Source organism: Myxocyprinus asiaticus, chromosome 18 (genome assembly GCF_019703515.2).
Source record: "Myxocyprinus asiaticus isolate MX2 ecotype Aquarium Trade chromosome 18, UBuf_Myxa_2, whole genome shotgun sequence".
In the NCBI taxonomy this organism is placed as follows: Eukaryota; Metazoa; Chordata; class Actinopteri; order Cypriniformes; family Catostomidae; genus Myxocyprinus; species Myxocyprinus asiaticus.
In genome coordinates, this window is record NC_059361.1 from 32,015,895 (window position 1) to 32,028,640 (window position 12,746).

General features: G+C 42.4%; 1 protein-coding gene across 1 annotated transcript in view; it reads right to left on the bottom strand.

Moving 5' to 3' along the window:
• The window catches only part of tbxas1 (thromboxane A synthase 1 (platelet)), a 123,534-nt gene that overhangs the window by 42,070 nt on the left and 68,718 nt on the right, over positions 1–12,746 (bottom strand). The window contains 5 exon segments of the mRNA XM_051723918.1: positions 3,536–3,599; positions 3,601–3,664; positions 3,952–4,098; positions 4,510–4,600; positions 11,624–11,740. Of these exon segments, the coding sequence (XP_051579878.1) occupies positions 3,536–3,599; positions 3,601–3,664; positions 3,952–4,098; positions 4,510–4,600; positions 11,624–11,740 (483 nt within the window).

Below are 12,746 nucleotides of genomic sequence, written 5' to 3' on the forward strand. Positions count from 1 at the left end.
AGGACGAAAACGCTGCTACCTTGCACATGGAGATCGCTACCCTCCTACGGAATAGAACCTGTCCCTCCGGCCGAGATGAAGAAGGGGTTTTACAGCCCCTACTTCATTGTACCGAAAAAAGTCGGTGGGTTGTGGCCAATCGTGGACCTGCGAGTACTGAACTGGGCTTTACACAGACTCCCGTTCAAGATGCTGACACAAAAACACATTCTGGCGAGCGTCCGGCATCAAATTGGTTCGCGGCGGTAGACCTGAAAGACGCGTACTTTCATGTCTCGATTCTACCTCGACACAGACCCTTCCTGCAGTTTGCATTCGAGGGTCAGGCATATCAGTACAAGGTCCTCCCTTTCGGCCTGTCCTTGTCCCCTCGCATCATCATGAAGGTCGCAGAGGCAGCCCTTGCCCCGTTAAGGGAAGTGGGCATCTGCATTCTCAACTATCTCGAAAATTGGCTAATCCTTGCTCACTCTCGGGACATGTTGTGCACACAGGGACTTGGTGCTCTCACACCTCAGCCGATTAGGGCTTTGGGTCAACTGGGAAAAGAGCAAGCTCCTCCTGGTTCAGAGCATCTCTTTTCTGGGTTTGGAGTTGGACTCTTTGACAGCACGCCTCACGAACGAGCGTGCACAGTTGGTGCTGGCCTGTTTGAAGGCGTTCAAACAGAAAACAGCGGTTTCACTGAAACTCTTTCAGAGGCTCCTGGAGCATATGGCATCCTCAGCGGTGGCCACCCTGCTCGGGTTGATGCATATGAGACTGCTTCAGCACTGGCTTCAGACTTGAGTCCCGAGATGGGCATGGTGCCACGGGACACATCGTGTGGTCATCACGCCGGTCTGTCACCGTCTCTTCAGCCCTTGGACCAACCTCTCGTTTCTACGGGCAGGTGTTCCCCTAGAGCAGGTCTCCAGGTGCATCGTGGTCATGACAGACGCCTCCAAAACGGGCTGGGGTGCTGTTTGCAATGGGCATGCAGCCGCCGGCTTATGAACGGGCCCTTTGCAAACATCAACTGCCTCGAGTTGTTGGCAATTCTGCTCACCCTGCAGAGGTTCCGGCCGTTGATCCAGGGCAAGCACATGTTAGTTCAGACAGACAACACGGCAACAGTAGCATATGTCAACTGCCAAGGCGGTCCGCGCTCTCGTTGTATGTCACAACTCACCCGCCGTCTCCTCCTCTGGAGTCGCCAGCACTTCAAGTCGCTGCAAGCCACTCACATCCCGGGCAACCTCAACACTACAGCGGACATGCTGTCATGGCAGGTTACCCTCAGGGGAGAGTGGAGACTCCACCCTCAGGTGGTCCAGCTGATTTGGAGTCGATTTGGACAGGCACAGGTAGACCTGTTCGCCTCCCAAGAATCCTCCCACTGCTCGCTCTGGTACGCCCTGACCGATGCACCCCTCGGCAGAGACGCACTGGCACACAGCTGGCCTCCTGGCCTATGCAAATAGGCATTTCCCTCAGTGGTAGACACAATCACTCAGGCTAGGGCCCCCACTACGAGACGCCTGTATGCCTTTAAGTGGCGTCTGTTCACTAAGTGGTGTTCTTCCCGACGGGAAGACCCCCAGAGATGCACAGTTAGATCGGTGCTTTCCTTCCTGCAGGAGAGGTTGGAAGGGCGGCTGTCCCCTTCCACCTTGAAGGTGTACGTTGCTGCTATAGCAGCACACCACGACACAGTGGACGGTAAGTTCTTAGGGAAGCATGACCTGATCATCAGGTTCCTGAGAGGCGCCAGGAGGCTGAACCCCTCCAGACCACGCCTCATTCCCTCATGGGACCTCTCTGTAGTTCTTCAGGGTCTACAGAGAGCCCCCTTTGAGCCTTTGCAGTCAGCTGAGCTTAAGGCACTCTCCTTGAAGACTGCCCTCCTGACTGTGCTCACTTCCATCAAGAGGGTAGGAGACCTGCAAGCATTCTCTGTCAGCGAAACACGCCTGGAGTTCGGTCTGGGCTACTCTCATGTGATCTTGAGACTCCAACCGGGCTATGTGCCCAAGTTTCCCACGACCCCTTTTAGGGACCAGGTGGTGAACCTGCGAGCACTGCCCCAGGAGGAGGCAGACCCAGCCCTGTTGTTGCTGTGTCCGGTGCGTGCTTTACGCATCTATTTGGATCACACACAGAGCTTTAGGATCTCTGAGCAGCTCTTTGTCTGCTTTGGCGCACAGCGGAAAGGAAGCACTGTCTCCAAGCAGAGGATTGCCCACTGGCTCATTGACGCCATAGCTATGGCATATCACGCCCAGGAAGTGCCGCCCCCGGTAGAGCTACGAGCCCAATCTACCAGGGGTGTAGCGGCCTCCTGGGCCCTGGCCAAGGGTGCCTTTCTAACAGACATTTGCAGAGCAGCGGGCTGGGCAACACCCAACACTTTGCAAGGTTCTGCAACCTCCGGGTGGAACCGGTTTCGTCCCAGGTAGTGGCACACAATACAAGCAGATAAGCCCGGGATAGCCAGCCAGGTGTATCGCTTGCACATAGCGCCTTTCACCTCCTCTGAGCTGAAGACGTGTGTCATTAATTCCCAGTAGTGTTCACAAACTATGTTCCCTGGTTGACTTCCTCCGAGCCCTGTGGCAGTTGAGTTTTCAGAGAGACTCGCTGCTGGCCCAGTACACATGCTAACTAAGAGCCCTGTTCTGGGGTAGGTGCTCCGCATGTGGCGGTTCCCTGTAAGGTAACCCCATGTGATGTATATCTTCCGCTAATTCGTTTCCCTGTTGGCAAACTGTGTCTTCCTTGGGCAGAGCCTCCTCTGCCACAGTCTCCATGTTTGTAGCAACTCCTCCCCCGTTGGGTAGGATCTACCATGAGACACTCCACATGGTCGGCAAGACCATGTGACGTATTTTTCCACTTAAATATCCCCCCCTTTCTTTGGGTGAGGTGTGGTCTCCGCGGTGTCCCCTAGACCTGGCGGCCCAGTCGGATAATCCCCCTTTTTTTAGGGAGTGGAAAAAGAGAAGGGGAAAAGAGGCCACGACTGGGTTAGCCTGTCTCTATCTTATGGGTAGTCGATGTTCAACACTCATAACTATGTTGCGGGAGGTTACGTGTCGGCCTGGTGCGCTGGCTACGAGGCACACAGTTGTCTGCCCATCACACACCGCCAGTTCACGTAACACAGTTCAGCCAGTTGCGGCGTTTTGTATAGGGACCACTAGTGTCACTACATCGACACAACGTCGAGTGAGTGACAGATAGGGAATGTCCTAGTTACTTGTGTAACCTCCGTTCCCTGATGGAGGGAACGAGACGTTGTGTCCCTCCTGCCACAACGCTGAACTACCCGATGAAATGGCCGGACCTTGTCTCGGCTCCTCAGCATAAAACCTGAATGAGTGGTTGCATACCAGCTCCTTTTATACCCGTATGTACGGGGGAGTGGCATGCAAATACCACTAGGAGGTATTTGCCAGGCTGGGAGACCAGCTTAAAACAAGTAAAACCAGAAATCTACTATACCTTAGGTTGGTTTAAGTTGTTGCTTTTTTTGAAGGATTGAGCATAGCTGTACCTGTTCTGGAGGCAGATCATCCCTCTGTTTAATTATCTTCTGGATACAGCTGATAAAGAAACTTAATTTAATCTCTCTGCTTATTGGGGAGAAGGCCAGCGAGAGGTGCGAGGAGGAATGGAAATGCAACTGCAGAAAACCCCAAAATGGAAAGAAAAACATTAAAACATTATTTGATGGACCTTCAGCTATAAGACCAAGAACAATGTACCTTTTTCCTCTTACTCATATCATGAATATGCTAATCACAATATCTGCATAATAAAAATTAATTTCATATTGTCGTCTGTTGGGAGCACTTTCCAAAGTGTGATATCCATTGTCAAATAATTTAGACTAATTCTGTAATGAATACTTATGTTGGAAGCACACGGTTGCCTGAACTGAGCTCTAGTTTATACGATGGTCAGACATACGGAAGAATATCATCAGGGGTTGGAAAAAGGTGGAAGCGAAGAACTTGGAGGCGTGGTGCACGAACGGGTCATCTGGATTGTTCTGGGAGTCCACCTGCGTACCAAACGCCACACTGGCAATCACATCCATTGTGAAGCAGCCGAAACGCCAACAAAAACAGATATAGCATTTCATACTTCTTATTACTTATAATAACATAACAGTGGCATCTGCAAACAAATGATGCTAAACATTTTCCCAGAACTAACTGTGAGCCATTTTTGCAATTACTTTTAACCAACTGGTACCAAGGTGATATTTAGTGGAGGAATAATGTCAGTTCCATTCAAGTTCACACATGTACCACTAACATCTGACAACCACAAAGTATCCAATTACCTTTTATCTTAATTTTAAACAATATGTCTATTTTTTAAATTTTTTTATTTATTTGTATTTTTTATGTTTTGCTTAAAGAGGGTATTTGTGCCATATTTCTTTGAAATAAATGCCACTTCGTTTAATATTTTGTTATCTAATGCAATAGCATTCACTGTATTTAAGGCAAAGAAATCCATACTTGTGTATGTCAAAGCTGTCACCATACTTGGCATGGGTCTTCAGGTTTCTCAGTAACGTCTCTGTGGCTGTGTTGATTAGGGGAACCATCTGCAAAATGAGTAATGTGCCCACACAGACGTTAACATTAGTAAACACCACAAACCAACATAAAGGAGTTAGATTATAGCAAATTACCACAAAGCAGATAACACAAAATGACTGCTGTCTAATGTTCATATTTTCCTCTAAACTAAGGACCACAATTACACAGAACAAATAATGAAAATAATTTGTTTGATTTGATCAGATAAACAGATATAATACATTTTTTGCAACAGTCCTGAAGAGCACATGCGAGACAGCCGTGAGGTGAGCCCTTTAACACCTGTTTGTTCCTTGATACCATGACCAATGGGATGAGCTTGATATAATTATCTCAAAATAACTTATTAGCTTGCCCACAGAGAAAATAATGTTCAGTGTACCCTTTCAAAAAGTACTCTGGCAGTACTTGGTGTACTTTGGTGTTACGACCCTGGCCTTCCTCTCTCTGTCCTACGGTGGCAGTGTGGGATAGTTTCTGGTTGGCTGGGGGACGTAATTGTTTAATTGATTTGTTTGGGGGTGTGGTATATAAGTAACCCTCTTTTGTTCAGTCTAGGCTCTCTCTCTCTCTTTAGGGTAGGATCACCTCTCCAGAGGAGTCACAACTCTCTGCTCGATATTCACCTGCAGCAACCAGCCCCATATGATGTTTGTTTTGTTTAAACCCCTAGATATTTTTGCTTACTATGTTCATTTGTACTTAATTTATGATAAATCTATTTTCTTAATTGCATTTTGTGTCTGACTCCCCCCTTTATGTTGCGGTCTTTAACGAGCCAGCCAAAACATAAATTGGGGGCTCGTCCGGGATCATATGGAGCTGTGCTGGTGAGTATGTGATTTGAGTGCTCACCTTTTTGTGAATGAGTTAACTCCAGTTAGTGAGTGTGTTTCCAGCTGGAGTGCCTGTGCAATCCTTCCTACAGAGCACTATTTGTGGTTTTAGTTTATTTTGCCTTATTTTTTAAGGTTATTCTGGGTGGAGGTTTAAATCTCTGTTGGGTGTAGGCTTTTGGTCTTCAAGACTAATTGTCACAGAGTTAAGCGTTTAATGCTGCCCCAAGCCAGGTACACACTTTGAAGGCTAGATAGGGTTTAGTTCGTTTTATATTTGTTCAGCTAGGAACTGGAGTTTCTCATTAGTTAATCATGGTGACACTCACTTGTGTTACTACCTTGTTTTATTTGTTTATGCTGCTATTTGTTAGTGCCTACCTTGTTTGTTTGAAGAGGATCTTCAGTAACTTGTGGTAAGTCTTTGTGATTCTGTGATTAGGTAGGATTTGTAACGGGTGTGTGCTGTGGTTTTCTTTGACGCTATGGCATATGGAACTTGTAGTCGTTGCCATAGTAATTTTTAGTTGTGTCACACATTTGATGGCACTGTTTGCTCTGCACTTGTGTTAAGCTTTTATCCTTTACTGTTCAGACTTAAAATGTCTTCGGTACTCGAAGATTTCTCTGTGTGCCCTTTTGAAGTTTTACTTGAAAGGTGCACAAGGAAAATATTTCTTCCCCCAGCCAACCAGAAACTATCCCACACTGCCACAATAGGACAGAGAGAGGAAGGCCTGGGTCATAACACATGGTACAGTGATTGGTATCAAATGTTAAATACAACTTTTGAAATATACCATAGAATGGAATTATTACCTAAGAGAAAGAATAGTACTACCATGGTACATGCAAAAAAAAAAAAAAAAAAACAGTACATTGTGTTAAACATGATGGTTAATTCAGCAATGCAGTAATACTATAAATAATGTTGTCATTACTTGAACAAAACAGGTTTAAAAGAGGTGCAGTAAACAAAACTTTAAAATTATCAGGTAATTAAGCAGTGAAGGCCAGATGCATGATTGTGTGTATTACCAATTTTGTCCACTAAAAGGAGACACAAGATAAGTAGTTCTTGAGAGTCTTTAAACCCTTCAATGAGTTCCCTTTACTCTGTGTGGAATGTGTCAATGCGTGCATAAATAATAACAAATAAACAATATCTAGCCACAGCCATTAGTGTCATGTTCCAAGCATATAGGAATTTTTCATAATGACACAATGTTCCTTTTCAATTCAGTGTTTATTTCTTTAGAAAACTACACTGCTCCACCTGTGCTTGTTTGGTCCATTAATTCAGGAGGAGAGGAGAGGACCAGAGATGACACAAAGGGCTCAAGACAGCTTAAGCTACTCTAGGCACAAGATTCTGGGAACTGCCCTCTTTCACACCTGCCATCTCTTTTTCTCTTCCTTTCTATGTCAGCCAGATGAGAGGCTGCCCACACTCTATGTTCAGGGCTCTGACTCTCCTCTCTGACACCCATGACTGCAGCCGTGATAAGCCAGCAGCTCTTATAAGACCTATTGATCCTGTCTGCTCAAGAGGAGAGAGCCAGAGAAAGAGATGTATGATAGAACAGGAGAATGAAAAAGAAAACACGCAATATACAGGGTGTTCTGTCCAGGCTACTGTTGCTGAGAAGCCAGCAAAGTCATTTCAGCTTTCAATTACTTCACCAAAAGTAGATCAACATCATATCTACAATTTTTTAATTTAGGTACCCTGTTAAAAAGGCTTACACTACCATACATTTCCATGCTGGTCCAAGCTTTTCCCACCTATTTTTCTAAGGATTTTTTATATGCCCACCTAAAATGAGTAATGATTCATGTCAAAGGTTGCCAGAGCAACAAGCTGGCTTTTGTCCTATAACTTTTTTTAACTATTGAGGTCCGATCACACTACACTTCACGCTCCATTCACTACCATCCGAACGTGGGTGACTGGAAATGCATGCTCATGTGAAGAAATATAGCTTTTCATTGTGGATGAAAGTTCAAGTTTGGTGAACTCTGACCTGAGAATATGGATGGCTAGTAGAAGTGTGACCAACAGAAGATAACCTCACACAGTGACCTCTTTGCTCAATTCAAAGAATACATATTTCAAAGCAGAAAGTTTTAATGTTATTTTTATATTATATTATCTTTTATCATTTTAAATTTAATATTATTCACTATTTGTAATAAATTATTTCTCAAAACGTCATTATATTCAGTCTGTTGTGCTGTCTGAAATCATTTCGCATGTTCACATTTTTGTGACTGCCCCACTAAAAGTACTGTGATGCTGTAGTACTTTTAGTGAATTGTGGATTTTTTATTTTACTAAGTACACAGAGATTCTCTCTAAGCGTTGACCTGAAGTCACAACTCGTGTCTGACTTGGCTGAACAATCAATCAATATTTACCAACCAATCATATGTTCTGTTTCAGGAAGGAGGTGGGACATTTCCAGCATTTACAGTGAAAAGTTGATCTGAGAGTCATGATTACATATAAATGAATTTATTATAAGTGAACATGATTATGCATTTGAACACAACTTTTACTATCAATCTTTGTGAAAATATTAATTTCACCAGTGCTAGATTTTTGATGCTCTATGCTCGTAACTCTTTGGTTAGTTGTACCAGTAACCATTAATATCACTCGTAATAACAAGAACATTTCAATAAAAACTATCACTTTAAATAGAAACTCTCTTTATCTGGCTATGGGTCTTGATAAATTCACAGTATGCCCTCACAAAAAATGCCCCATCTTGATTTCCAGATAAACTTGAGCTTTTCAGCATTCTAGATGTATTTTAGATCAGTGGTTCTCAACCTTTTTGACTCCAAGGCCCCCCAATCTCCGAGACTATATTTGAAGGCGCCCTCGCCTGAAACTAGATGTGTCTGATTAAAATAATGAATCATGGATATTTTTTTTTTCTAGAAGTTTCAGTAAGAGTCAGTTTATAATTTGTAGGCATACATCTTAAAAAACATTTTTTTTTTTTTTGTGCATTTTTATTAAGTTTAATTATTTTAATATTTCTTATTTTAAATTATATCTTATATTTAAATTAATTTTAAGTCAACTTGAGGCCCCCCTGGAAGTGTGCTGAGGCCCACTAGTGGGTCCCGTCCCCCTGGTTGAGAACCACCATTTTAGACCACAAAGTGTTCAGTTTCTGGAAGACACACAAATGTAACTAAATTGTTAAACTACATAGTATAAGCTAAAGCTTTTTTATACAACACAATGTTCAACATTCTGTATTCACCAGTGGGTCAAGTGATATCTAAGTTTTACTGGAACAAATTAAATCTCTCTGAGGCTTTACTTTATAGTAGAATAAGATGCATAGGTGTGTGTTTGTGTTTGTGCGTGCATGCGTGCGTGTGTGTGTGAGTGTGTGCTGATGCATATTGACTGCATGTAGGCAGACAGATGAGGACGACTGAAGAGGCTGATGGAGAGCGACAGGAGTGGTGTCCTCTGTCTCTTTCTGCCACTACACCACAGCTAATGAAAATCAATACAGGCAGCAAGTGCATTTGCATGCACATTTATACACATACACACACACAACCTGGGGCTTGGTTATACATTAAATATTCAGGCAAGCTGAATTCTGAACCCTATTTGATTTCACATAAAATCCTCAGCCAGTAGCAGCTAATATTTAACAGTGGAACGTATTACTTGTTTGAAAAGCGTCAGGCCATACTGTGGTTTAAAAATGCAAACACAACAGTTCTGTTTACTGTAATTAAGTTAATGGACATGCTTTCAGAAGCAGCTCAGAGGCTTGGATTAGCATGCACTGTAAAGATGTTTACGAGCTCATTAGAAGTTTGCATATTTGCCACAGTGCAACAGAATTGATGTGTGTGGATTGCTAGTGCACGATGTCACACCATGCCAAATTTAGCTTGGGTGAATGTCACTCAAGTGTTATGGATATTCGGTGTCATGAGTATGTGTTTTTTTTTCTTCCCCTTTTTTCAGCACACACAAAGCAGCCCAGCAGCATACATGGGAAGCCCAGAAGTGCCCAGCAGCATACATGGGAACTCCTTCAACAATGTTTATTAAAAGGCATCCCAGGGACTGTGTTTTGATTTGAACGTGCTGTAATCCAGGCAAAGGCTGGCAACTTTGAAGAAGCTACGTTGTTTTGGTAACTGCATAATTCCCATATTTCCATTTGTGTTATTTAATCATTTTTATGACTTTACTATTATTCTAAAATGTAGAAAATTTTATTAATAAAGAATAAATTGGTGTGTCCAAAGTTTTACCGGTACTGCATGCATTTCTTTTGTTTTGATTTCTGTTTGTAATTATCTATTAAATAAGTTATTACATTTATGTAATTCATTAATGTTAATGATTATTCTGTATTTAACAAGCCTTTTTGTTTTGGTTCACTCAAGCAAAGAAATATACAGAGCCCCTTAGAGGACAGGGTGGGATGTTTTTTTTTTATTATTATCTAAAATAGTTTTGCGTTCCCTCACAATAAGTTTTGCATTCCCTCGCAATAGTTTTTCATTCCATCGCAATAAATGTACCATGGTTTTACAATAGTAACCATATTTTAATCTTGATTTTCGTAGTAAAACCATAGTAATAATACAGGAAAATGAAAACTATGGTAATAAAACACACGCAAAACTATTTCAGAAAAAAATTCCCACTCTGTCCTTTAAGGGGCTCTGTAGAAATACATATGTGGAATATGAAATTACATATGTTAATTTCAGCAGTGCATCTAAAAAATATCAATATTTTTGACGGTACACATATCCCAAAAGCCGATTCTCTCTTTCTTAGGGTATGAAATCATCTGCTATTCTTGGCAACGCTAAAAGAGGACACAAACTCACATAGGGCCAGCTTCCAAGAAATGTTTATGCCCAAGACTAAAAGATATTTTCGATTAAGAAATCAACATTGACAACATAATAAAAACCAGGACTCATTTAATCTGAGATTTGTTTAATCCTATTCAATCATTCAGTGGTACATGAAAAAGCAGTCACATGAGACACATGAGACACAGGAGAATCGATCGTGCTCTGTCATGTGAGAGCTGATGAGTGGTAATTCAAAACCCAGGAAGACAAACAGCAATTAACTGCTGTCATCAAAGACCACCCAATCACAACTCAGCAGTCACATGTCTCAGCCAATCACAGCTCCCTAGTCTGGCCAATCATACATTTTCAGCTGACAGCTTCATCTCTGTCTGTTTATTTTTGTCCTATGAAGAGAGTCGACTGTGCTTCTCTACTGTCCAAGAGTGATAGGTTGCACTCATTTCTCAGAGTCTGCTGCAGACATTACGACCTCAGAGGGCACCTCTTTACTGCCCTCTCCTTTCCATTCAGTGTTTTAAGGAGAAAAAAAGGGGGCAAGAGCTCCAAACCACCAGCAAACATATAGGGAGCCCCTAACCTAACCCTTTCCCTAACCGTGTGTGGAAATGACGCCCCCTTTTGGAGTTGTCACAAACCCCCTTTTGGAGTAACCCCTCCCCTTTCTGGAGTACCTCCACCCTCTTTTGGAGATTTTGCCCCCATTTAGAGATCTCTGGCCTGCAGCTATACCTACTGGGTTTTAAGGGGCTTGAGTCTTATCACCTAACTCTGATTGTATGGGTAGTGTGTTTAGGGTTAGTGTAAGGTTGGGGTAACTGCCTCATTAACATACTAATTCATGTCTTAATAAAAATCTAAAAATGGTAAAAGGTTTGTGAGGGTTTGGCTTAGGGGTAAAGTTAGGAGATAGAAAATATCATTAGCTCAGCATAAAAGCACCTGAAGTCAATGGAAAGTCCCTACCATCATGGAAAAACAAGCATGTGCATTTGCTTGTGAGAAAAAAAGGGTAGGGAAATTTTCATCCTTGTGGGAATCTGAACATCATGCTTATCTGAACATCTGATAGTGAATCTCATGGCCTATGCAGAATTAATATCTTATGCAAATAAAATCTTTTTGAAACAATTTTGAATGGCTAGAAACCCGAGAACCTCTAAAGATCCAAGTTTTTGTTCCAGCTGATTTTAAAAGTGCTACACTTCATTTATCAACTCAAGGGCGTAACATGTGATTACATAAAAACAACTGCTTCTCAGAAAAGCTTAATGTTTTGTGCACACAATTAGATTACAAGAAAGCAAAACTCACCTCTTTCATCTTGGCTGCACTGAAAGACGGTGTGAGGACGCTGCGGACACGTTTCCAGCGTTCATCCTTTAACATGATCAGACTCTCGCTCATGGGTTTAGTGCCGACTCTAAGTGTCTGCAGAGAGGACACATATGAGGGTTTTCAAAAGGACATAATTAACCAGATAAGCCTAACAGTTTATTTGAACCAGGCACAATTCGACTTGTTTCAGTGACAAACAATAAGCATGTCCACATTGAATGTAAAATTGTTGTTCGATATCACAGGATCATAGCCAGTTAGATCATATTTGATGTTAGGTATACATCTGTAGCATTATGTCAGTATTTTAAATACTTGAGTAGAGTATATTTCAGGACTAAAAGACAAGCCATCGGAAAGTATAAAGACTTTTCTCAGACTGAAAGTGTTTGAAAGTGTTAAAAGAAAGAATGGATCCGTCTTGGCAGTGTTACTTGAATAATAGTTTTGGGTTCATTGTATTGCACACTTCGCTGACCAGGCATAGTTTGTTAGGCTGTTGGGTTGACTTTGATGATTAGGGTTTGCGTGTAGATATTTGTTCATTTGCGCTAACAGCAGCCAACACATCCAATTTGTTTGTTTTTTTGGTGCCATGGCAATCTAGTTTATGAGTTCTTTCCCACTGTCGGTTAGACATGGTGTTTGGTTTCTAAATTGTAAATTTGCTTGTGTAAAGAGGTATGCACCCATCCATGCACACAAAGACACACAGGTCAAGAGGTAGCTGATAAGCCCCATTTGCGCACATGGATTTCGTATTGATCTGGCCCTGCCATAATCGTTTTTTTTTGCACATCACCCAGCAGGCTCTGCTCTAGTAGCAAGGCCATCTAATGACCTTTGACTCTGCTTTGATACATAAGTCATGTGATCATTAGTTTTTGACCTCTCTGGTCAGGCAGAGTTCAAAGCTCTGGAGCCTTGTGACAATGCCTTACCGTTCAAATAGTATGTGCTTTCACTATTCATTCATACTTACACATACACACCTACATAAAATCCCATTGACTGCGAAAAAACCGAATGTAATACATCAAACCAGTCCCTGTTATTGATTTAGTGGATTTTAAGATATAGATAGCATGTGTGATCATAA